This window comes from Poecile atricapillus, chromosome 4, assembly GCF_030490865.1.
Source record: "Poecile atricapillus isolate bPoeAtr1 chromosome 4, bPoeAtr1.hap1, whole genome shotgun sequence".
Taxonomy (NCBI): Eukaryota; Metazoa; Chordata; class Aves; order Passeriformes; family Paridae; genus Poecile; species Poecile atricapillus.
The window spans coordinates 53,577,521-53,603,147 of NC_081252.1; the positions used below are offsets into that span (position 1 = coordinate 53,577,521).

Here is a 25,627-nt window from a genome sequence, read left to right on the forward strand (position 1 = left end):
ACACAGGGTTTAGGCATGAAGTGGAATGGATGTTTTTCCACACGTTGATAACTTGGTCACTTGATATTTTTGTTACTGCTTGACTATTGATACACGTTTCTACTAAGTACTGAAAACTTCTGACCATAGGAGCTGCCTCTCACGTGTTCTCTGAGCTTCTTTTACAACAAATACATAGGGAATGGAGTGAAATAACCACAGCTGAAACCGTGCCCTGTTACCAGCTATTGTTAGGCTAGCCAGTCACTTTTCTCACAGAAGTGTGTCTTGCAGTTATTCCCACTTTGTGAATCTTGACCCTAACCAGCAGGGAACCAGAGAAGGGATTATGCACTCTGCATTTGTACTGACAGCTTTTCTGGAGCATGTATCTGTAGAGACAGGGACTAGAGCCATGTTCATAAATTGGTAAGGGCTCTGATGACTCCGGTCTCCTAGTGTGTTAAACAGATGGAATCTCTTGAGATCTGAAGTTGCTGTTCCCCAAAAAATTTAGTTCTTGGAGTCATCAGTAGGAAAGTGTACATTTATAGAGACAAAGCCAAATTTTCTTTAATACTAATGGGCTGTCTTGAGATAGTTGTATCCATATTCTTGGTCATCCTTTTATTCCTCTGCCTTGTCATCATGTCTCTTAGAATTTCCTTTCAAAAAAATAAGCTGTGTGAGCAGAAATAAGCTGTATTTGATCTGTGATGCTGTGGGCTCTGTACAAGGCACTCACAGAGTTATTGCTAGTACGATACACTGGTACATAGTGAAGTTTTAAAACTCACAGAGTATTTGTCAATAAATATCAAATTGTATAGCTGAACATTGTGCAGAGCTTTCATTAGTATGAATTAAACTAACATTTGAATATTCTTTCATTGGGGGAGGCTATAATTAGATTAACTACTCATATTTTTCTAGTTCACAGCTGGTATTTGATGTAAAACTTTAAATGATAGATAACTGGAGATTGGTTTTGCTGGTTTGGTTTGTTCTCACTTAATTTCCCTTTGCTCTTTTAGTTGTATATGTTTTGATATTCCTTCACCTTCACCTTTTTAGTGCTGAGTTTTAGTTTGTAGAATGTTTTTAGAATGAGTAGATTCTCAGGTACAAGAGTTAAATTTTAACCATTCCCTCAAGGATACTTCAGATTTTTACTTTTCCTCCCCTTTGAGTTATGTTCTTGTATTCTTTCTCCTTTATTTGAGCTTTTTATTGTCTGTGTTCCTTCCTTCTATATATTAGAATAAACTAAGGGAGATTCTCAGACCATAAAAGACAAAGAATTTAGATGGTGACAGATTACTCCCTCTAAGAAATAAAAGTACGTGGAAAAGCTCTCAAGCAGTTCTTGCTAATCTTTCTATCAGTAGTAGAAGGAATCTTTACAGCTGAGAAAGAGGTCACTACTTTTTTGTCTTCTTTCTTCGTTAAAAACTCTAGTTTTAATGACTTCCACTATTTCCTTTTTTTTTTCAGCTTGTCTGAAAGATATCACTGTTGTTTGACATGTACAGTAGTGATTTATCTCCTTTTTTTTCTTCTTTTCCTGCAGATTACTGGTAGAGAAAATCTTTGCTCAGTATCTTGTCCCACACAATTTGGAAACAGAAGAACGAATGAAGTGCTTGTACTATTTGTATGCTAGCTTGGATCCAAATGCTGTCAAGTAAGGATAGTCTATATTAACAAATACTTGCTTTCTTAGGCTTTTCTAAAATCTATTATCTTACTTATATAATAAAAATACAAATAATGGATACTTAGTATTATTTGCAAGTAGCGTAGTATTTGAAAACATTTCCCTATTATATACAAACCCCCAAGACGTCCATGAGACAGAAGGATCCCATGATATTTGACAAGAGCGGATTTATCCATTCATTTTCATCAAATGAGAACAATGCAGACTTAAAAGTGCACAAGTGGTGACTTCTAGGTTTGCTCTGTGTGTGGGATTGTGATGAAGGTATCTGTGACTGAATTCTGGTTGATAGTGGCTTTTTCTTTATTTGGGTGGTTAAAAGAAATACTATGGGTGTCCTGCATATGTTAAACTGCTCCTAGAAGAATAAGAGAGCTGTTCTGTAAAAGGAGAAAATCAGTTCACCTTGTTTTCAACAGTTCTTTTTAATATTCAGTAGGTTTTGATTGTACTTAGCAGGTGTTGTGCTTCTAAGATAAAAAAACAGTCTTGTTTATTAAAACATCCAGCATGTTCTTGTCATGAAGAAGCTCTTCTTTTCTGGTTTCCCATTTTTGCAGAGCACTGAATGAGATGTGGAAGTGCCAGAACATGCTAAGGAGTCACGTACGAGAACTGCTGGATTTGCATAAGCAGCCCACTGTACGGTTTAGAAAATATTTATACTTTATCCACTGGATCTATGGGACTAATTTACTGAGGGTGTTTTAATACTGTATTATTTGTTCAGTGTAACTTCATTTTTCATTGATTTATGTATGTAGACAACATTCCATTCTCAAGAAGTAAGGTTGCTTTCTGTATTGCTTGAAGGTATATGACCTCCTTCTGTTAATCAACCTTTTGTAGTACTGCTCAAGAATTTTGGAACAAATTTTAAAAGTTTTGAAGGTTTTTGTTTGCTTTTCACAGATCTTTTTTTGTTCTTACTTTCTAAGAGATTTTGAAAATGAATATATTGTAACATAAAGCAGTGATTTCTTTATTGGTTAGAAAAAACCAAGTTTTTTCTGGAGTTTTGCTAGTAGAAATTTTAAATAGAAGGGCATTGCTTTGAGATTTTGGTGAGAGAGTGGGCTCATGGGAATTTTCTGTTTTGGGGGGTACTGGGGTCTTTTTCCTGATTTTGACCTGTTATGTGAATGAATTAATTTTTGCAGTTGTTTGATGTTACAAGATTTTTCCCCTTTGTGTGTAGTAGCTGCTAATGATAGTTACACTGTTCTTAAAACAAAATCTATTCTTAAAACAAAAACATAAAACATAAGATTCAGGAGTAGAAAGTAGTGCTGCAGAGGAACTTACAGATCAGCTTAAAGGTGTATTTTATAAAGGAGATATTGCTGATTGTTTGTCTGTTTTTGCTGTTGCCCTCAGTCAGAAGCAAACAGTGCTGCCATGTTTGGAAAGCTGATGACCATAGCAAGTAAGTGCTAATAACTTGCTATAAACTTTATATAAACTACTACAGCATTCCTGGAAATTGTATTTCTGTGAATCTTGGCCTGCTGAAGTTGCAGATTTATGTAATATTAAACTGTTTTTCATCATACAGAAAACCTTCCAGATCCTGGAAAAGCACAAGATTTTGTGAAGAAATTCAATCAGGTTTTGGGTGATGATGAGAAACTTCGGTCCCAACTTGAACTGTTAATTAGCCCTACATGTTCTTGTAAACAGGCAGATGTCTGTGTGGTAAGGAAATGCTGGAAAAGCTAACTTTTATACCATAAGTATTTGTGCTTAAAACAGCTACCTGGAATTAATGGTTACTTTAGTTACCTAAACATGGTTTTTACATGTTTCCAGTTTTCAAAAAATGCCTTTTCGATTAACCTGTATCAATTAGGGAAAAGTCATTATCCTAAGAAAACATTGCCTTGATTCCTTCCTGGGATTATGAGCGTCAAGCATAATGTCTAAAAGACTGATTTATTTCTTCAATATATTTTATTATAAGTACTTGTTTTGTGGTATGGCTCCTAAACTATCTTGCACTGATTCAGCTTCCGAGTACCAGCAAGTCATCTATTACGATCTGCATATTATTAATTTATTTTTAATCCTAGAATAGTATTTTGAGATCACTGTCGTGTTATTTAACCTCTTTGATGAAAGTACACACCTAAATATTAAATAGTACTTTTCCAGATTCTGCCAACCACCACCAGTTTTTATTTTTTTATGGTCTAAGGCAAAGTAACCAATTTCATTGACACACAAAGATCACAAAGAGCATTTACAAATAGACAAAGACTTCTCATCTACAAATTGACAAATACTTCTTGGGCTTTGTCTAATGGCTCAGAAATTTTGCAGGGAAGAGAGCAGGACAATTTTTTCATTGCTATGAAATCTCATGTACTGCAGGGTTACCCACAGTTTTCTGGATTACACTTGACAACAGATATATATATTCTGTGCACTTCACTTCATTCTTCCTTAAATCTGTTTTGAATCTGGGCTGCAATTATTAAGAACCCCTGAAAAACTCTAAGTAGAAACCTATTTAAATAGTTTTGTAACGTATCTATGCTTTGAATATAACATGATAAAGAGAGATGCGTGGAGAACCAACAGCCCCCCCCCAACATACCTTTCACTGACATTTCACTGATTATGTAGACAATCTCTGTGGTAAAAAGAAGTGACTATATTTAGCTTACTTAAGATGTTAAAGAAGTAAGTAAAATGAGTGCAATTCTTGTTTGTATCTAACATTCTTGTAGAGGGAGATAGCCCGGAAACTTGCAAATCCTAAGCAGCCAACAAATCCTTTTCTGGAAATGGTCAAATTTCTTTTGGAAAGAATTGCCCCTGTACATATTGACTCAGAAGCCATCAGGTAAGTTTGAAAGAATGAACAATTGATTCATGAATGATGAAAAAGATGATAGAAACGGCAAAAGAAAAAAATAATTTTCTTGGGATTTAAATTGGTCTGTCCTAGCACTAAATGTGTGGGTGAGCTTTAAATCAAAATTATGTAGATGTATTCATTCCCAGCAACCTAGAGGATGCAACTTCTTTTGATGCTGCTTTGCGGTGCTGTCTACAAGATGATTTTAAAAATGTAGCAGTTCATGGTGAAAATTCTATTTGTGGGGCTTCAGGTGAAAACTGTGAGCATAATTTTCACATAGTTAACTGCAGCACAGTCTTCCATATAGCATCTGAATTAATTACCTTTTGTGGGATTGTGTAAGAGAATGTTTTGATTTCTTTTGAGACTTGTCTGGCAACTTAATTACATTTTGAAACTTGTGCAAGTATTTGTTGATCTAATGTCACCAGCATGGTGGGGTTTTTTTTGGATGGGTATTTTTTCCCCCTAAATAATTCGTTTTGCAGAAAGTGAAATTAGAGGGAAAAGGACTAATGTAATAACTTAAAAATAGCAAAAACCAAACAGCAATGCCAACACCACCCCCAAAGGACTGCTGCCTTCTCTTTATATGCTGTAAAAACCAAGTAATCTTGCTTTTATCTCCAGCCTTTAACATTGTCATACTTACTTGTTTGTTCCTTTTTGTATCTCTCATTTCAGTGCACTAGTAAAACTAATGAATAAATCCATAGAGGGGACAGCTGATGATGAAGAGGAGGGTGTAAGTCCTGATACTGCTATTCGTGCAGGACTTGAACTTCTCAAGGTAATCTATGTTAATGTAGGTAATCTATAATGGAAGGGACAAAAGTGGCATGAGTAACAAATTAATGTTAGCATGGCTTTAGTAGTTATTACTAGATAATTTATTTAATAGTAATTACTTAGATAATTATTTTTTAATGTATGACAGTGGTTGTTAATACTCACTTGAAAGAAGAATAACGGAAGAGATGTTTGGAAAAGGGTGCCAAGTATTGAAATGTACATATTATAGCAGAAATTGGTTTCTGCTTAGGGAAGTAGTAGAGAAGAAGGTATAGAGGTAAAGTGAGAGGAAGAGAAACAGGGAAACTGGGAGAGACCCTTTTTTTAGGGAGTGTGTGACACTAGAAAGAAAGCAAGCAGCTCAAGAGCCACATTATGTAGAGAAAAAAAGGGAACTTTTGTTCTCAGTGGTGCTGAGAAGTGGAAGGGAGAGAAAGAAGCATTTGAAATATCTGGAAAACAGTAGCCCATGTTTTGTTTGTAGATATCTTAACCTTCTTGGATTCTTTTCTGCTTAGGGACTATAGATTGTAGAGAAATTAAAAGTTCAGTTCAGTTAAGTAAGGTTGTAAATAAGTGTTCTTAAATAGATTGCAATATAAACAAATACTCTTCAATAAGTGTTCATTTGAAGAATTGTGTTTTTATATATTCAAATAATGTAGTATGTTACAAAATATTTGGAGGACACGAGGATCTGAAAAACAAAACCTAGATGCATTTATTTGAAAATTTATATATGGTTTTCTCCACAATGCAGTTTTTGAATGTAATAGTTTCATATGGGCATGTAACAGCTATTTATGTTGATGGTAATGCTCATAAATAGTCATCATTTTGTTTTTCTGATTATTCATTTACTATGAATTAATATACCTTTGTTTTAATGTGTGTACGCAGGTTCTGTCCTTTACACATCCTACCTCGTTCCATTCTGCAGAGACCTATGAGTCTCTCCTGCAGTGCCTCAGGATGGAAGATGATAAGGTAGCTGAGGCAGCCATACAGATTTTCAGAAACACGGGTCACAAAATAGAAACAGACTTGCCACAGATAAGATCGTGAGTATTGTTATGTGCTGCTTTCCATATCTGGAATTCTGCCTCTTGACAGTTTATTCAGTATGCTGCCCCTATCTAGTCTTGTTAATATGAAAAACTTCTCTTCCATGATTTTGATTTCCTTCATTACCTCTCTGTCCCTGTCCCTTCATTTTTAAATTCTGTGCTCTCACCGTTTTTATGTATTTATTGAATGTGTTAGGTACTTCTTAAAAATCTTCTTATAATAGACACATTAAAACGAGTGCATAGCAAATCCTTTAGGTTACAAAATAAGCAACAACTAAAATACAGCAAAGATATGATTCCTTGGCATAATTTCTACTCATATCTGTCCTTCACATGATTTTTCTATCTTTGTAAGGAATGTAGATACAATCTCTAATATAGCTAACAGTTCTGTTTGTTATTAAACAAGATGAGAAACAAAATCTAAAAGCAGGCATGAATTTCTAGCAAAGAATAATTGGCTGTCTGTACGTTGTCATGCAGTTCGTGCTGTACTGCTGATTAAAACTGCATTATCTATTTGGTAATCCCAGACAATTAAATATCTTGTGAGTAACGTCTGAAACTTTAAAATCAGCCTGTCAGTAACTAATTTGTCCAAATAATAAATCACAGGTTTCAAGTTCTCATACCTTGAAATAGCATTTTGGATATTGCCATGCTAAAATGCACACCAGTGTACACTTTTAAGTTTGCTGTAAATTAAAGCTGTAATCTCAGCAATTCTTCTGAATGGGGATCAGACTTTGGACAAAAGAAAAATATTACAAATACATATGTTTGAGATGAAATAAGTTTTAAGATGTGTAGAGGTAAGGAGAAGGAAAAGCCCAGCAGTTCCCATTGTCAGTACAGTTCCCAGTATCTTTGGTGTCTTTAGTTCCCTACCAGAATTTAATCAATACTCTGTTGCTGCCTATATCATGTTCTCTCAAAGGATCTGGTATTGTTGAGATTTCTTTGACTTCATGCCTTCGCCAGGTATTGGTGAAGTTTAGTCTGGGAGGTCTCAACTTGAAAATGTAACTGTCAAAGTGGAGGTAGCATCCTTGGCATGGTTTCCAAACAAGTCAGGTTGTCATTCTGAAAAGCCATGTTTACACTTGACAAAAAGAAAAAGGAGTCTGAGGACAAGTAGATGTTCCAGATTTCATGTATTCAGAAGTCTTTGTCATAATGGAATGATTTGATACAATCAACAAGATACTTTGTTTCCAGGGACCTGTGTTTTGGGGTTTTTTTTAAATGCTTCTGTGAGAGGCTACTTGCTGTCCCTTGAAGCATTGTTCACTAGCAGCAGCCCAAGTTCTGCTTCCTTGTATAGGAAATGAATAAAGGTTTTTGTACCAGTTCATGGACAAAGACTACCATATGACTCGGGAGCCTGATGGAAGTACTGGCCATGCTCAAACAGAGTCTGTGGACCATGTGTAAACTTGTATGTGTAAACATGTAAAGGTGCATGTCAGCATTTCAGTTTTCACCTTCTCTAGATTTGTGTCACTTGGGGTGTGCTGAGGTGTGTGGTTTATAACTGCTGTACCAAGGCCTGGCAAAGACTAATGTACATGTACCTAACACCACGAAAGCTGTAGGTTAGGCATTGACGCTTATTGTAACTGTGGGTTTTACTGAATTCTTTCCTGTTTTGGCTCTTAATCCAATTTGTGGAATCTTGGTGGGTTTGAGAAGAGAATTTCTGCTTAAGGTCTTTGGTTTGGTTTTAGATTTCGTGGAGGTTTTGAGGAAACTGAGGTTTGATTCTTTCCATCCAGCAAGTTGCTCTTTAGCCTCCGGTTGCTAATTTCGATTATGTAGCATGTGTCAGTGAGGTGCTGTGAATGATCCATGTACTGAATACTATATTGTTAAAGAGCTTTTCAAGAAAGCAGGGAAATTTTTTGGGATGTTTCTGTGTCAGACTCTTTCTAGGTGGTTTTGTTTTTTCATATCAGTTGTTGGGTGAGTTGCAGGGTGAACCTCCCTAGTTACTGTCTTAGCTGCTGAGCTCTGAGGGGACAGGCTGGCCTTCCAGCACTGCCTGGGGAGTGTCACTGAACAGTCTGAGCAACCTGGACCTGGTATCAGGAGTGGCTTCTGTTCTGTGCTTTCCTTCCATGCCTTCTGATCAGCAAATAGATTGCAGGAGATTCAAATTCAAAATCTCACAACAAAGCAGTTGTTTACTTGGGTGTACATTGCAATTAAAAGTTCCAGTTGTAAAAGCCTGTAAACAAACTGATGTTTAATAGTTATTCTTAGCTTTCAGAGATTTTCTTCAGTCATATCATTCCCAGGCTTGGATAATAAGTCCAGGAATTCACCCTAGCTGAAACTTTCATGTTGCCTCCACCTCATATTTGTCTTCTTAAATAACTTTATTTCGATCATTAATTTCTTTCATGTTTGATTTTTTTTCCTGTGGGCTATTTCCTTCTTGTACGTGTACAGTCAGATACTCAACAAGTATTGCTAAATACAATTCCGTCCTCCTTTTTACTTTATGATTGTGATCTTTCCTGAACAGACTTCAAAGGAATACTTGATTTATAAGACAGTGATGATAGATTTGTGTGTGTGAAGATACATATTTTTTTATAGATTGCAAATTGCATTTTGAAGTATTCTGTTTAATGTTCACACAGAACACTAATTCCGATTTTGCATCAGAAAGCAAAAAGAGGCACTCCTCATCAGGCAAAACAAGCTGTTCACTGTATACATGCTGTATTTTCAAATAAAGAAGTACAACTTGCGCAGATCTTTGAGGTATGCATTGTCTTTTTGTTTTTAAGATTTGTTTCTGTTATTAATTAATTGGTACTAGTAATTAAAATTAATTCCCACTGTTTAGTAACAGATAACTGTTTAGGAGGTCATGAGGCCTTCAGATGTATGGTACTTAAATCATTAATTTTACAATAGCAAATCATTAATATTTGTGTCTTAAAGTCATGATTTACTAATATTCTGATAGATGAAGGTTTTCCTTTTTATCTGCATAGGAGAAGTTTGGGGGAAGTAAGCTAAATATGCTGGTCTGATCCACAGCAAATTCCATAGGAACACATTTAGCAGATACTAAATGAGAGATATCATACCCTGCTTTCAAGCTGTATTGAATTACCCAGCTTTAAGGTCTTTGCACATACAGCCTTGCCTCATTAAGGCAGTTAGTGCAGAACAACTTGACTGTAAGCTCAGACATCAGCTTACTGCTCACTTACTGCTTCCTTAGACAAGTTATTAAGCAAAAACTTTCTATTCAGAAGAGAGTTTATTTGCACCAAAGTCTTTAAAATAATATTAATCTGCACTCATAAAATATTTTACGTTCTTAATCTTGGCTGTCTTTGAGCCTGTGCATAATTGTGTGAAAAGCTTTGAATTAAGCTTGCAGAGTTCAATCTCTGCTTAGACTTCTGTGAGAGTGTTTCTTCCCTCCCTAATACTGGAATCTGATGCAATGGTGTGGGGTGATAAAGGAATTGTCCTGGTGACTGTTACCTGGAAGGTAAATACTGATGGCTAGTAGAAATGTCCCTGGTGGTTTCCAATGTTTTGGCTGCTGTTTTCTACCATTGGTAGTTGGGATTCAGGTTTCCACAACTTCTGAACAGAGTTGAGTCAAAGTTTTTTCTCATGTCTCTCAGGTTTGAATATATTTCACATTAAAATAAGAAGAGAATATAGAATTTGTTTTGCCCTTGCCTTAAGTGAGATTTTTGTTTACTCTTTTGAATAGGAAATTGTATTCTTTATACTTCTGATTGCTAATTTTATTATTTCGGAAAACAGTGAGATGCATCAGCAATACAGCAATAAAATAAACTATTTTAAGACATGCTAATTTATTAACTGAAGTTGAATCTTGAAATTTTTATTTTTCTTTTTCCTTCCTCAGCCTCTTAGTAGAAGTTTGAATGCTGATGTACCAGAACAGCTTATAACTCCCTTGGTCTCTTTGGGTCATATTTCTATGTTGGCTCCAGACCAGTTTGCTTCTCCAATGAAATCTGTTGTTGCAAATTTCATTGTGAAAGATCTCCTAATGAATGACAGGGTAAGATTATCTTTTTTTTTTCTTTTTTTTCTTTCTTTTTTTTGTAAGTGCTTATTATGCTGTTATCCTATTATGAACTCTATGGGGAATAGAGCTTTTTTTGTCAAACTAGTCCATAAAGTAATGTTCTGTAAGTGCACAGTGATAATTGCATTATAAAGAGTATTTTTGTAAAAGGAAGTCTAATTCAAGACTTCTTTCTATTTTTACTTCTTCATTTTCTGTCTGGTTGAACCAGTTTGTAAGCTTACATGAATTTCTATAGTCAACAGGTGAGAAAAATGGAAAATTGTGGTCTCCAGATGAAGAAGTCTCTCCAGAAGTTCTAGCAAAGGTGTGTTATCTGCTGACAGTAATAATGTGTATATCTTCAATTAAAAATTTATTTTTCTTCAAGTTGTGCAGTGGGGAATATTAGAATAAATTCCTTAAAGTGAATTATTATTAGTCCTAATAGAATATCATTGTTTTTGTGGGTTGCACAAACTGATAAAACTGATAGAAACTATGCATTCTGTTATCTTCACTTACTGATATTAATTATTCAGAGCATTGTGACAATCAAGAAATTCACAAGTTTTAATTTTCCTTACAAGAAGGGTGACTTTACTTTGACTTTACTGACTTTAAAATAGATTTGAAATTAGTTGAAACCCTGGTGAATGTGAATCTAATTATGGCCATATCTAGGAATTTTTATCTCGTTGCTCTTATTTTTAATCATACATCAAGTATCCTGCATCCTTTGCAGATGCAAATCTGCAAAGACAATGGACCATGGTTGAAATCACCTGAGGTGACAAGTACTGCTTCTTCCTTTTTCACTCTAATTATTTACTGCTTCATTATGTTCCTTTAAAAATGTATCAGCTCAAATAAACAGAATTCTATGGGAATTTCAATTTGACAACAGTTTGGCAATTTGGCAAGTAAGTTGATTGTTGGTTTGTTTGTGTGCGATAGGTGCAAGCAATTAAGCTTTTGGTACGCTGGTTATTGGGTATGAAAAACAACCAGTCCAAATCCGCAAATTCCACACTCCGGTTATTGTCAGCCATGCTTGTCAGCGAAGGAGACTTGACAGAACAGAAGCGAATCAGGTCAGACTTTGTTCCTTGCAGGCTTCCATAGGTTTTGTTGTAGAATTTCAAAGAATGTTGGTTCTTTTAGAGTGCTTGTGGAATGTTAAGGTCAGCACAATGTTGGCTACACATCTGATTGGAGTAGTCATATTACAAGTGGAATGGGAGCATGAAATGATGTTAGATACTCCATTTCTTATAATTTGCTAATATCCACAGAGTTCCAAATTAGATTATTGTCCTGGTGAAAGACATTATAGAGAGTAAAACACCTGCAGAGGTATCTTTGAAAACAATTGAGTGATAACCACCTCCCAAGCATGTTAGATTTTATCTTGGGTGGACCTTCCTCATTCCAACTGTGACATAACTGCACCTCAACTTCATCTTGAGGGTGAAGGAAGGAAAGAGAAAAACTGTGGCAAAAGTGTTACTTCATTTAAGCAGTGATAGGAAAACAAGAAACTTTACTCATCTGATTTAATTGTTTTACTGGAAGTAGAGTTTTAAAGTGAAGTAAAAGCACTATTAAGTTAAAGGAAAGTAAAGCACTATTTTTCACAAATTTGGTAGGGTTAATTTAGCTTGATCTAGAGCTATGTTACTGGGACTTCATCGATTGGTCATTGTTCTTGTAAAAAGAAGAAATTGAGACATGCAGGTAGTTTAAGGATAGTTGTGGTGAGCTGTGATTAATTATTTGGGTTTTTTCTCTGCCATGTTTAGTAAATCAGATATGTCTCGACTGAGGTTAGCTGCTGGTAGTGCAATAATGAAGCTTGCACAGGAACCCTGTTACCATGAAATAATTACCCCAGAACAGTTCCAGCTCTGTGCACTCGTCATTAATGTAAGTAACTGCATTAGAATTGAAGCCCTTAATTGAGTTGAGTCCTTATGTCTGAGCTTTTGTTGCTGCTACACTGAGTATATTCTGTTTCTCACTGCAGCTTTCACAGGACTTACTGAAGTTGCAATTTCAGATGTTTATAGTGCTGCTTCTGTTCATATTTTTAAAAGGCCTCTTAATAATTCTACCTTGAATGCTGTTTTTTTGTTTTTTTTTTTTTTTTTGACATTTGCACTTTTATGGTTTGTGTTGCTGTAGGATGAATGCTACCAAGTGAGGCAGATATTTGCCCAGAAGCTGCATAAGGCACTTGTGAAATTACTGCTCCCTTTGGAATATATGGCAATCTTTGCTTTGTGTGCCAAAGACCCTGTGAAGGAGAGAAGAGCACATGCCAGACAGTGCTTGCTCAAAAACATCAGTATACGAAGAGAATATATTAAGCAGAATCCTATGGCTAACGGTTAGTATTTCAGTAAAATTGTTAAGAATACAATAATATTAAACTGGAAGGAATAATTATTAAACCTTAAGCAACTGGCTTTTCTAAAGAAACACCAGATAGGTTTAATCTGTTTAATCATCTTTGTATTAGACACATTCAAATCTAAATTTACTTAGCTCAGTATTAGCATAAACCATAAAATACTCTTCTGTGCATTGCTGAGAATTATGGATGTAAAATACAGTGCTCTTATGGTTGTGTTGTTTTGCTCAAAAAATAAAATCTTGTGTCCTCATATTTTTAGGCTTTATGACCTCCTTCCTGAAGTGAGACCAAGTAGTTTTGTATAGTAAACTTTTCGTTTATTTTTAATGATTCGTTTAAAGTAAAGTCTGTAGGAAGAAAATGCAAGTCAAAATTTTACATTCTGTGTTTGAAAAAATTTTTCTTATGATGCATGTGTATAATATAGAAGCAATTTTTTGTTGTTATTACTGTAGAAAAATTGCTGTCCTTGCTGCCTGAATATGTGGTACCATATATGATTCACTTACTGGCACATGATCCAGATTTCACAAAACCTCAGGATGTTGATCAGCTCCGTGATGTCAAAGAGTAAGTGTCAAGTAATTCTAGAATTCTTACGCTGAGAACTGTTCTGCACTTGGAAAGAAACTGATTAGGAAGAGGAAAAAACTAATTAGGGAGAAGAAATATTTGTTTTATCAACAAGTAAGTAGAAAAAAATGGAAATATGGAATACTTTAACCATGGGAAGAAGGCAACAACAACTGCTTAGCAGTACATTCTAAAAGCTGAAATGGAACCTGTTGGTCATACGGTAGTATACCAAATTAGTGAGTTGTGTATGCTGCTTTTAAAGTAAGTAATGATTTTAGAGTCTTGTCTTTGTGCCTAGGAATATTTATAGGATGTCAAGTAATGTTAGTTAAATATTTTGGAACTTTTAAAATAGAGTGCTTCTCCAAGACTTGAGAACACTGAGGCTGGGTAAGTCCTGCCTCACTGGAAACTTATTTCCCCTTCCTGTGCAAGACTACTAAAATTCATTCTAAGTTTGCTGCTGACTTACTATTTGCACTATATGTCAGCAGTGCAGGCTTAGTACTTCTTAATGTATTCAGCACAGATTACTGTATACAATACCATCATACTTAGAAGGAGCTTGTTCTGTGCTGTTTCCACATTCACACCTCCTTGTGTGCCTCAAATAATATTTCACATCTTAATTATAACTTCTTTTTCTCCTTGTGTCTTGCAGTGAATTTTAAAATTTTAAAAAACAGTTAACACTGAAAAATTGTCAAAGCGTGTTGTCTTTCCCACGACACAGTTCTGATTTTGGTGTTTTGGTTTTTTGTTTTATTAATTTTTTATGAAACTGAGCTTTTTTGGTTTTGTACTAGGCATGTGTAACCACATACTACAGTATACATCATCCAAAAAGCAGTTCTATTTTGGCACCAGTAGAATAGTTCAGATCTTAATGCTTTTTGCACATTCACTTCTGACATTCTGAGTCTGATTCTTTCTCTAAATTAAAAGCTTGGTGTGTTCTGATTTCTGAGTTACTTGATTCATACCTGGTCAGACCTGAAGTCAGTAAAGATTTTTTGCCCGATCAACAAGTCTACATTTTGTCCCAGCACTCACTGTTCCTGGCAACATCTGAAAGCATCCTCCAGCATTTATCCAAAATGCATGGGAACAAGTCCTGATTTGCAGTCACTGAGTTAAATATTTCTTTGAGAAGCACTTTCTAGTGCACAGAGCTTTTTTGGACGCCCCTTGTATAGCTTTTCTTTGTTGTCAAATTTCCTCCCTCATGTTTGTCACAGACTGGCTGAACTAGCCAGAAGGGTTAGAAACAAAGAAATACTCTGTAGGGGAATTTTGGCAGGAATACTTTCTGAAGAGTCTCCTGAGATATGAGAAAAATGTTTTCCATTTAATGTGGTACAGTGTTTCTTCTAACAGCTCTGAGTGTCTTAGTGTTCATTTTAAAGTGTTAACATAAATGCTTGCAAAGTTGGAACAACAGGCTTTGTAGTGTATTTTGTAGGTGTCTCCCTAGTTTGTCTTGGTTTGCATGGCCTAGATACAGTGATGTACAGTAAATGCATGCTGAGCAGTTCCTGAACCATAATCTGATACTTACTGATGAAGGTTTTTAAGCTTATCCTGCAGGATATGTTTGGTGTTGGTTGTTTTTTATCTTTATACTGGCTCAAGTGTCTTTCTCTTCCTAATTCATATTCCGAAATTACTGAAATGGATACAAAGAATGACTTTATGTGACTGTGTTCCTCTAGGTGCATACTTTTTTACATAAAATCCCACTGGTGTTTTGGACAGGTCTTGTTCAAAGTTGATAATTATTTATGTAATTTGCTGACTTAGTGAGGAAGTCAAGCTATTGAATTTGACAAGAGTTAACTGGAATTACCAGAGTAGAATGTGTTCTCAGTCAAAATCTTGGGGTGACACTGGATTTTGCAGAACCTGGGTCAGGATGGGTATGTTACTGGTCCTGTGTTCATCCTATTCAAGTTCTTGAAAATATTGGATAGATGGATGTAAAGCTGTCTAACAGATTGATTTATTATAGGCTTAGCTCATGGATGCAAGTCAGACTAGAGACATTCTAGTTTCTTGAACATCAGATAGCTCTGTAAGTATTTTGGCACAGCATAAGCCTCTTAGCTTTTGAGAGAAATGGTCCTTCTCTCTTTTATTACAGTTTGTATCAGGTAAGAAGATGGGGGCTTTTGTGAGGAGGGAATTCTAATGTTTAGTCATCCTATTTTTCTTGGGTTTTATTACCTCTTTCTGCAAAATAATCTCTTCCAAAGCTTCAGAATTAAGTTAGCTACTGGCAAAGCCTGCATTTCTCAGAACCACGCATATGTCTTTCCCAACAAAATACTGTTTTACCATGATGTGACTGTTGACCCTCTAACCACATGCAGTGGTGGAGCTTTATAGCATGGACAGACCAGTTGTGCTTTATATCATAATTGACAATTTTTTAAAACAAACTTTCAGTCAAAATAAAATGTAATGTCACTATAAAGAAGCTAGATTTAAAGAAAGAAAACTAGGAAAGCTAATTCCATTAAGTCTTCCCTGGGAGAATTTTCCTCCCATATGGAACAGTAGCAAGAATCTGACCTGCTTTTTGGATCTCCTCTCCTATTTGAACTACAGTATTAATCCACCTCTTGTGAATAACTGTCTAGCAACAGCATGATTTTTTTAAGCCTGCCTTTAGTGTGCTCATAGTACATTGTTGATAGGGACATGGTGCTCAAGGTAGTGATTACAGAATTTCATTTGGGTGACTATAGCACCAGAATTCCTGTTTCTGTTCATATGTGGAAGAGAAAAAAGTTGGTCAGCTGCGCAGTATTTACAGATGTAAGAATAAGCTTGCTAATTTGGCAGGTTTACACCAAGGAGTACAATTTTGACTGTGTGTGGTAAACGTCTAGACTCTGTTTACACCATTATATGATGTTATCTGTTTATGTCTTCAAATTGATTTTGGTTTCTTTAAAAAAAAAAGCTAGTACAGCTATCAAAATTTTGTAAAGCTTTTCTGTATGTAGGAGCTGTAGTATAAAAGCTGGAGTGTAATTGCTTGTGGTTTTATGGCTTTGTAGGTGCCTGTGGTTCATGCTTGAAGTTTTAATGACAAAGAATGAAAACAATAGCCATGCCTTCATGAAAAAGATGTCAGAAAACATCAAGCTTACCCGAGATGCTCAGTCTCCTGATGAGCCAAAGGCCAATGAAGTAAGAAATGCAGCTGAGATTAGTGCTGGGTGATAATCTGAGGGTTTCACAAGCAGGATTTGCAGGAAGTCTGAAAGAACTAGCTCTGACATTTTTATGTTTTTTTAGAGACATTGCTAATTGCAGGGACTGTCTGTGTGTTTCCAATGTCATTCTTGCAAAACCTTGCTGACCTCAGCCAGTACATTATACCTGCAATTTTTTAAAGCATTCCTGTTACTGCCTGCCTTGTTTTAGCAACAGTTGCCTAGTTTCCTGACATAAGTATCTTCTGCTGTTGGGGAAGAAAATACTGCATTATGCAGCTACTGTTAAACCCATTAGTTTTTAGCAGAGATGAGAAACTGTTTAAAGTTTGAGCAAGAGTTTCAGTTGTACAGCATAGTCATGTAAAGTATTACTAGATTCTATAAATAGTATCATATGAAAAGTGAGGCCATCTCCATGTGTTTTAAGGCCCAGCAGTATGGTTAATGATATAATTACAAAATATGTCCTTCGTAGTGGTTATTTAAACACATGGTTTAAACTTTTTTAAGTATTGGATTCTTTCTACACTGTAAAAACAGTAATTCCTAAAGCATGCTTGCCTTTTTTTTTTTCTTTCCAGAAACTTTACACAGTATGTGATGTAGCCCTATGTGTAATCAACAGCAAAAGTGCTTTGTGCAATGCAGATTCACCGAAGGACCCTGTATTGCCAACCAAATTTTTTACACAACCTGAAAAGGTAAATTTGTTGATTTTATTTCCAGAGTACTTTTTTTTTGATGATTGAGAGCTGATTATCTCCTTAAGATAATGAGTGGGAAAATGCATATTTTATTATCAGCAATTAATTTTTTAATGTCAGCTCTGTGCTTTTCTGTCTGTGTATTATGAACGCATGACAAATGTTTGTAACTAGGTGAGAGCTGATTGGAATTAATTCTGATATGTTGGCGTGTATTGATGAATCATTTCATTAGTGTGTTTTACAAGTGCATCTGAACATATGAGAATGTATTTGTATATTCTGATTGTAAATCTGAATTAGAATGCAAATCAGACCAAAAAAGGGTATGTTATATTACTCATGGTATGTTTCTGTCAGTAGCTGTTGGGCTATTCTGCTTGCTGTACAAGCTGGTCCTCTTATTGCCTAGTAATAGCTTTGGCAACTACAGCTCTGCTGCCAGCAGTGGCACTACTGCTCTCCAAGAGACCTACTTCTGAAAAGTGTAAAGAGAACACAAGTAATTCTCTGGACCAGGCCTGATGCTTTAGTTGGCCTGGAGAATGTACTGGCTGACATTTTTCAGTGCCCTAGACTGTTAATTAACAGTCTTTCCAGAGTCTCTTCAAGCAAAATTTGGTTTCCTATTTAATTTTGAAATGGCAAATGCCATGTAACAGTAAGCTGGTGCCTTTACTCAGTTACAGGATTTCAATCTGTGTAAACTTTGATACTCAGAGTGACAAAGGTAACAACTTTCAGCTTGTTTAGAGAAAATGGCACCTCTTTTCCTCCATTAGGACTTTGCATTAAAAATGTGCAAGTAAGCAAATAGGGAGAGCAGTTTTGCATCATTTCAAACAATTATGTCACTTTAGAGGGGAAAAAAATGTTCACCCCAATTTCAGGTATGGCATACTGTCATTCAGTAATGCTTGCTGTAAATCTCCACCAAAATACAAGTTTGATCTAATCTTTATTAGATTGATTCATTAGTCAGCAGGTTGCATGGTGTGAAGTACATGTAACACTTGATAGTTTCATCTAATTTGAGAAGACAGTTGAGTGTATATAAAAAAATGAGGTGAGATTAAGTCATCAAATGCAAACTAATTTTTACTTCCTTTTTATGCAGGATTTCTGCAATGACAGGAATTACATTTCAGAAGAGACAAGGGTTCTTCTTTTGACAGGAAAGGTACTGTATTTTGACAAGTTGCAAGTCTTTGAATATTACTTGTGATTTTTTAAAATGTTCTGGACTGCTGTAGTTTAAAAATTACATTAAGAGTTTATGTACAGTAATTTGTGACTCTTTGATGACATATAATTGATTCCTTGAACATACTACCTGATAAATATACAACACCAAGATTGTTATCTGTGCATTGAGGTACAGTTCCTGGTTACAGTTTCTTCTATTACTGAAAAAAGCTTGGTGTAAAGTTATGATGCATATAGAGAATGGTGGTACCACTAGCATTGGAGAGCTTAAATAATCAAGTTATAGTATTTTTAATACAGCTTTTAATGCTGTTAAATTCAGCTGCAAATGTCTGTGCACTTTTGAGCATCTATTTCAGGGAGTCCCAGCTGGAGATATTCTGTGATTTTAACATCCTGTATTTGCAAAGCAAAGCACCTCTGGGAAAGCCTTTCCAAAATGTATTACAGAATTAGGTTCAATACAACAGTAGAGGAGATATCACAGAATCATTAAGGTTGGAAAAGGCCTCCAAAATCATAGATTCCAGCCATTGGCCAAATACCACCATATCAACTAACCACAGCACTATATGCCATGTTGAGTATTTCTTGAATACTTCCAGTGATGGTGACTCCACCACATCCTCGGGCAGTCTTCCAATGCCTGACAGTCCTTCCAGTGAACAGTTTTCCTGGCTTTCAAGCTCAGCCTCCCCGGGACAGCTTGTAGCCATTACCTCTCTCCTGTCTTCAGGTGCCTGGGAGAAAAGGCCACTTCCCACCTGGATACAACCTCCTTTCAGGCAGTTCTAGAGAGTTTTAAACACCCTCAGCTGACTTCATAGCTGTCTTTCAAGACTTTCTTTCCAGGCTCCTTCCCCATCTCCATTGCCCTTCTCTGGACTCACTCCAGCACCTCAGTGTCCTTACAGTGAGGGACCCAGAATCAAGAACAAGATTCAAGGTGTGGCCTCTCCAGTGCTGAGTAGAGAGGGACAGTCACTGCCCTGCTCCTGCTGGCCACACTATTGCTGACACAGGCCAGGACGCCGTTGGCCACCTTGGCCACCTGGGCACAGCTGGCTCATGATCAGCAGCTCTCAGCCAGCACTGCCAGGTCCTTTTCTTCTGGGCAGCTTTCCAACTACTCTGCCCCAACCTGTAGCACTGCCTGGGCTTGTTGCAACCCAAGTGCAGGACTTGGCTCTTGGCCGTGTTGAATCTCATAGCACAGGCCTTGGGTCATTGATCCAGCCTGTTCAGGTCCTTCTGTAGAGCCTTCCTGCCCTCCAGCAGACAGTACGGACGCTCACATGGTGTCATCTGTGAACTGACTGAGGGGACACTCAATCCTCTCATCCAGCTCATCAGGAGAGATACTAAACAGGACTGGCCCCAACACTGCTCTCTCAGGAACACCAGTAGTGACCAGCCACTGCTGTGTGCAGCGCCCTTCAGCACCATTCTTTAGGCCTGACCACCAGCCAGTTCTTAACCCAGTGAAGAGGGCACCTTGTCTAAACTGTGCACAGCCAGCTTCTCCAGGAGGATGCTTTGGGAAGACAACATTAAAGACTTTAGTAAAGTCCAGGTAGACTACATCCACAGCCTTTCCTCATCCACTAGGTCATTTGGTCATAAAAGGAGATCAGGTTGATCAAGCAGGCCCCATCTTTCCTAAATCCATGCTGGCTGGGCCTGAGCCCCTGGTTGTCCTGTACACACCATGTGATCACACTCAAGATAACCAACAGATCATCCATAACCTTCCTGGCCAAGATCAGGCTGACAGCCCTGTAGATCTTCCAGATCCTCCTTCTGGCCTTCTTGTAGATTGGCATCACAGTGGCCAACCTCCAGTCATCTGGGACCTCTCCAGCTAACCAGGACTGATGAAAAATGATTGAGTGGCTTGCTGGATTGCAGGGGATCTGTTCTGCTCCCTGTCTACCAGTTCAGGGGCTGGGTAGCCTGAATATAACTGAACTTTCTCTTAAACAGAAAAAGAAGGCATTAAGTCCCTCAGCTTTTTCTTTCTCCTAGGTTACAATGTTCCCATCCATGTCCAGTAAAGCATTGAGATTTTCCTTGGCCCTCCTTTTGTTGTTAATGTATTTGTAAAAACACTTTTTATTACCTTCTATTGCAGTGGCCAGCTTGAGTTTTAACTGAACTATTGTATTTATATATTTATTATATATTTTTTATACTGTATTGTATGAAGAATGGTGATTTAGAAGTAAACACTATCTCTTCAGGGTTCTCTGATACAGTTACAACATTTTAGATCTTGCTGTGGCTGATGACTTGACCCCTGTGCTCAGGCTGAGTAGGCAACAGGAAGTTTTTTATTTTGTCCCTGGAGAGCAGTCAAGAAAGTTTTTGTAACTGGCATGTCACATTCTTCATGTAATTTTACATTTCCTTAGAGGCCAAGTTAATAAATTAAAACATTCCCAAGCAGAAAAAAATAATTCCCATGTGTGGAAGTTATGATGGAGCAGGCAGGAGAAAGATACTACAGATGCTGGAAAACACTGGCTTGCAAAAAAACCAACCATCTCTGCAGAAAAGGCTTGTTGCTGGACACATGCTCAGTGGCTGCATCATCTTAGTGCTAATTCTGCACAGTATTTACTTAAGCATATTATTCTTTTAATATAATAATTTATTTGCTCAGTTTACTGAGTAGCTGAGTTACTGTACGTCCAAAGAAGGAAGCTAAAATGAGTGTAGTGTCTGGAGCATAAGTCTTATGAGGAGCAGCTGAGGGAACTAGGGTTGTTTATCATTCCCCCCATACATAGTGTTCTAACACAGGGCTCTGGGGGTCCCAGGGCCCGTCATTGCTGTTGAAGACAGAGGTAAAGATGGGGTTAAATGTTTCTGTTTTGTCACCTCCTGCTTGTAGGGTGACCAGCCTCATCGTGTAATGGCCCAGTGTTATCTCTGATCCTCCTTTTGCTTTTGACATATCTTAAAAAGCCCTTTCTGTGACCTTTATAGTGCTGGCCAACTTGAACTATAATCAAGCTTTGGCCATAGGAATTTTCTCCCTGCAGTGGTGAACAGCATTTCTGTAGTCCTGCCACGTTGTCTGTCATTGCTTCCAAATACTGTATACTTTTGTTTTCTGACCAAGTTCCAGAAGAAGATCCCTGCTTAGCCAGGCTGAACTTCTGCCTCACTTGATTGACATCTTATATGTTGCAATTGCCTGTTCCTGTGCTTTTAAGAAATGGTTCCTAAAAAGTGACCAGCGTTCATAGATCGCAGTTCTTTCAAAAGTAGATTGCCAGAGCACCCAAAAGTCTTAACAACACCCAAAGGTCTGCTGTCTCCCATATACAGGGCCAAGGTTGTCCATAAGGCCAAGGGCAGAAAATCCTGTAATTCCTTGTAGAATTATGCATTGCTGGTAGTGTCCTGGCTGGGTGGTCAATAGTAGATTCCCACAACAATACCCACTTTATTTGCTTTCCCATTCGTCCTTACCCAGAGGCTTTCAACTCTAATATTGCCTAACGTTTTGGCTTTTGTTGAGACTTCTCCAGCTGCTATGCCTTCAAAGCATGAGAGAGAGAAGGGCAGCTGATTAAGTGCTCTTAAATTACAAGAATTAAAAGGATAAACAATGTTTTTAAAGTAAAGATAAGGTTAGTAGCTCTAAACTGATGCATTGTGATCAAAACTGTTAATCCAGAAAAGGTATTTTTAAATACTCAAGCAGATATTTTTTAAATTAAATATATATCTGAAGTTTGCATTTTTAAAGATTTAAACTTTTTTTTTTCCTAGCCAAAACCAACTGGTGTATTAGGTACAGTAAACAAACCATTATCTGCAACTGGAAGGAGACCGTATATTAGGACTACAGGATCAGAGACTGGAAGCAGTGTAAACTCTGAGCTGAGCTCTTCTGCAGGAAACAGATCAAGGTATGGGAGCCCAAAATTTCTTTCATCAGCTCTTTACTTAATTTTCTCCACTGTGCTTGCAAGTTTTAGGACTGATGATTTCATTTCTGTGCTTACATACTTGGAGTGTCCTTATTCCATCCAGTTTTAGAAACTGTAGTAGTTCTCAATAGGTAAAATCTCCATACTTGCTTTTTGGTTCAGTTTGTGTGGCTGATGTTTCGATGTATAAATTAGGATTAATCCTGATTGGAAACAAGAAATTTTTTTTGATATAGATGAAATATTCTTATCTATGTAAGATTAAGAATGGTAAAAACAGCTTGTTGAAGCAGGCCAGGGTCTCAGTGGAAAGACACAACATAGGATTGTAATACTCAGTGTATCTTCTAGCAAGCATTATTTTTGTATGGATGCAAAGTTTTGAAATTTGTTGTGAATCTGGAGAAACAGTTTACACTTTCAGATTTTAATATTGTTTAATTTGGTTTGGAATTAGTTACCTGACTAAAATAAAGGGTTAAAGAAAGCAGAGAAAGTCAAGTCTAGGTGCTGCATTTCATAAGGCCAAGGGGAAGTATAACTGCATTCAGAATTTGTTCTGTAAGTGAACATGATACAAGTAAGTAATAAGTTCTGTAAGTGCATGATACAAGTTGTAATCCTGTTTTTTTCTTTTTTGTTCTTCTGTTTTCTGTGAAGTTGGGGCATCATTGGAGTTTATTATTCTTCGCTACATTTTCCAGTATCAGCTCTTTCTATCTGAAAAAACAATACAGCCTATTTTAAAGCTCTGGTCTTAAGTTTGCAAAAGTCATTATACGGTGGTGTGTCTGTGGTGAGGGATTTGGCCCAATGACCAGCCAATTTCTTGCAGACTTTTTCCCAGTTCTGGGAAAGAAAATATAAGTGTGGACTCTGGCAAATTCAACTCCTTTTAAACTAATTGAGCCTATTGTGTTGAGTCTCCTCCTCCACTCCCCCTGTTTTTTATCCCCAGTAATTCCAAATATTTTTCTTCTTTTCTGTATGTTTGTTTGTTTCTTTTTTACTATGTCTTCCATGATGCTCCCAGGGAACAAAGTTCAGATATATCAGAAACCGGAGTCAGTGAAAATGATGAAAATCCTGTGAGGATTATTTCAGTCACACCAGCAAAGACCGAACCTGTGAAAAACAAGGTATGTCCAGGGATTTTATGGGCTGTCTGTAATAAGCTTGACTTTGGGGTTTTTTCAGTACACATCATTGCAGGTAGTCTCTGAGGAACTGGTAACATCCAGTTTCATTTCATATAGTTCTGTTGGTTTCCTAGCCTAACAGAGGACCCCTTATCTTCAAAACAGCCATTTATTTTATCCAGAATAATTTATAGCACTCATTTGAATGGACTTCATTCTTCTTTTCTAAAATTCCAAAGTATTCCCACGTTCATTCCATGTTTTCCAATATAAGTATCAGTAAGCCTGGGATTCAGAGTGAAAGTTCACACCTGAAGTATCTTTAACTGAAATTACTGCCAAGAAAATGTCAAGTGGTCCTACAGCATGAAATAAGCATCTAACTTGTGAATTTTGTCACAACTAAAATCTTAATTAAACTATTAAAAATATTGTATGGTTTATCCCCCTTTCATTAAAAAGAGAACGCCATGTGTAAATCATAATGATTTTTTAGCTTATAAAATAGCATGGATTTTAACACGGTTGAGTCCTGCACCTGGGATAGATTAAACTCAAGCAGCTGTACAGCATGCTGGGATCTGCCTGGCTGGAGTGCAGGTTGGCTGGGAAGGACCTGGGGGCCATCCCCAGTGGATAACCAGTAGAGCATGAGCTGGCTGTGTGCCTTGGCTGCAGTGAGGGCAGCAAGCTTTGTCCTGAGTAGTCAGCAGATAGAGGGATGTGGTTGTTCCACCCCATTTGGCATTCATTAGGCCATACCTGGGATACTGTGTCCTCCCCAGTTCGATGCAGATACTGAAAAACTGGAGAGAGCCTTGCAGGGGACACCAAGATGATTAAGGCATGGAGAAGTTGTGTGAATAAAAGTTTGAAGTGTTGGGTTTGTTCAGCTTAGAGAAGAGAAGCCTTGGAGAGGATCAGTCTTTCAAAATCTAAAAGTTATTTTTGGAAAAGATGGATAGAAGGAAGTGTTCTCAAGGCAGCTTGCTGGAAGGACAAAAGGCTACTGGAAGAAAGTAGCCTGTAATAGTAGTTTTTCAGGGAAAATTCTCTCTGGATGCAAGCAGGGAAATAACCCAAAAATGCAAAAAAACTGCATTGTGGAGAAATTTAAACACTGGAACAGACTGTCCAGAAAAGTGGTGGATTATCAATGTTCATGGCTTGCCTTATCAAGGCCCTGGATAACCACTGAGACCCCACTGTCAACAGGTTTGACAAGATGATTTTTGAAGATCACTTCCAAGCTAGATGATTCTGTAAACTAAAATAGATTTTTGTAATATCCAAAGATGATTTGGGCTTTTTAAGAAGTTATATATCTGCCTAAGTATTTTTATTAGATGAAATCAGAGTAATAAGCAGGTGTTTTGGATTTGTATCATCACATAAGAAAGTTAGGCAAAGCACATATAAAGTTTATCTTCAGAAATGCTTTGTAAGTTCTTGAAGTTGGAATTTCAGAGAATCTGTAAATTTTGTATGAATAGCAATTGTGAGTGTCTACTATGAAGCTGCTGAAACAGTAATGAAGATTACTGAGATTGCCTGACTCATAAGAAATAATAGAATATTTAACAAAAAAGCCCTGGGTTCAGCTAAAGCACTTAGAAAAGTGACATTGGTTTGTTTGAAATTGCCAAGTTATCCAAGCCATACTGCTTTATTATCCTTTTTTCTGCCCCTTCTCCCAACTGGTTTGGACATCAGTGTTCAAATGAAGACTTGGCATCCAGTTGCTTCTTCTTTGGTGTCATATGGATACTGCTCTACATAGAGAAGTACATTGCTAACTCTTTCTGTTTCACATATACAGACACCTCTTCATGGTGTTTAATCACTTCATTCCCTTGTTCAGTGTGTTGAGAAAAACATGCATGTAGGCCATACCTATTCAGACATGATGAAGAATTAACAAACACAGC

At 36.9% G+C, this 25,627-nt stretch overlaps 1 protein-coding gene across 2 annotated transcripts in view; it reads left to right on the plus strand.

Moving 5' to 3' along the window:
• The window catches only part of PDS5A (PDS5 cohesin associated factor A), a 71,560-nt gene that overhangs the window by 41,912 nt on the left and 4,021 nt on the right, over nucleotides 1-25,627 (plus strand). For both annotated transcript variants that reach the window (XM_058838000.1, XM_058837999.1), the window contains exons 13-31: nucleotides 1,550-1,663; nucleotides 2,260-2,341; nucleotides 3,077-3,125; nucleotides 3,255-3,394; nucleotides 4,429-4,544; nucleotides 5,247-5,352; nucleotides 6,255-6,415; nucleotides 9,070-9,193; nucleotides 10,329-10,487; nucleotides 10,753-10,821; nucleotides 11,451-11,587; nucleotides 12,296-12,419; nucleotides 12,678-12,882; nucleotides 13,365-13,479; nucleotides 16,548-16,680; nucleotides 17,291-17,410; nucleotides 18,531-18,593; nucleotides 22,400-22,539; nucleotides 23,594-23,699. In XM_058838000.1, coding sequence (XP_058693983.1) covers nucleotides 1,550-1,663; nucleotides 2,260-2,341; nucleotides 3,077-3,125; nucleotides 3,255-3,394; nucleotides 4,429-4,544; nucleotides 5,247-5,352; nucleotides 6,255-6,415; nucleotides 9,070-9,193; nucleotides 10,329-10,487; nucleotides 10,753-10,821; nucleotides 11,451-11,587; nucleotides 12,296-12,419; nucleotides 12,678-12,882; nucleotides 13,365-13,479; nucleotides 16,548-16,680; nucleotides 17,291-17,410; nucleotides 18,531-18,593; nucleotides 22,400-22,539; nucleotides 23,594-23,699 — 2,263 coding nt within the window. The remainder of the gene's footprint in view (nucleotides 1-1,549; nucleotides 1,664-2,259; nucleotides 2,342-3,076; nucleotides 3,126-3,254; nucleotides 3,395-4,428; nucleotides 4,545-5,246; nucleotides 5,353-6,254; nucleotides 6,416-9,069; nucleotides 9,194-10,328; nucleotides 10,488-10,752; nucleotides 10,822-11,450; nucleotides 11,588-12,295; nucleotides 12,420-12,677; nucleotides 12,883-13,364; nucleotides 13,480-16,547; nucleotides 16,681-17,290; nucleotides 17,411-18,530; nucleotides 18,594-22,399; nucleotides 22,540-23,593; nucleotides 23,700-25,627) is intronic.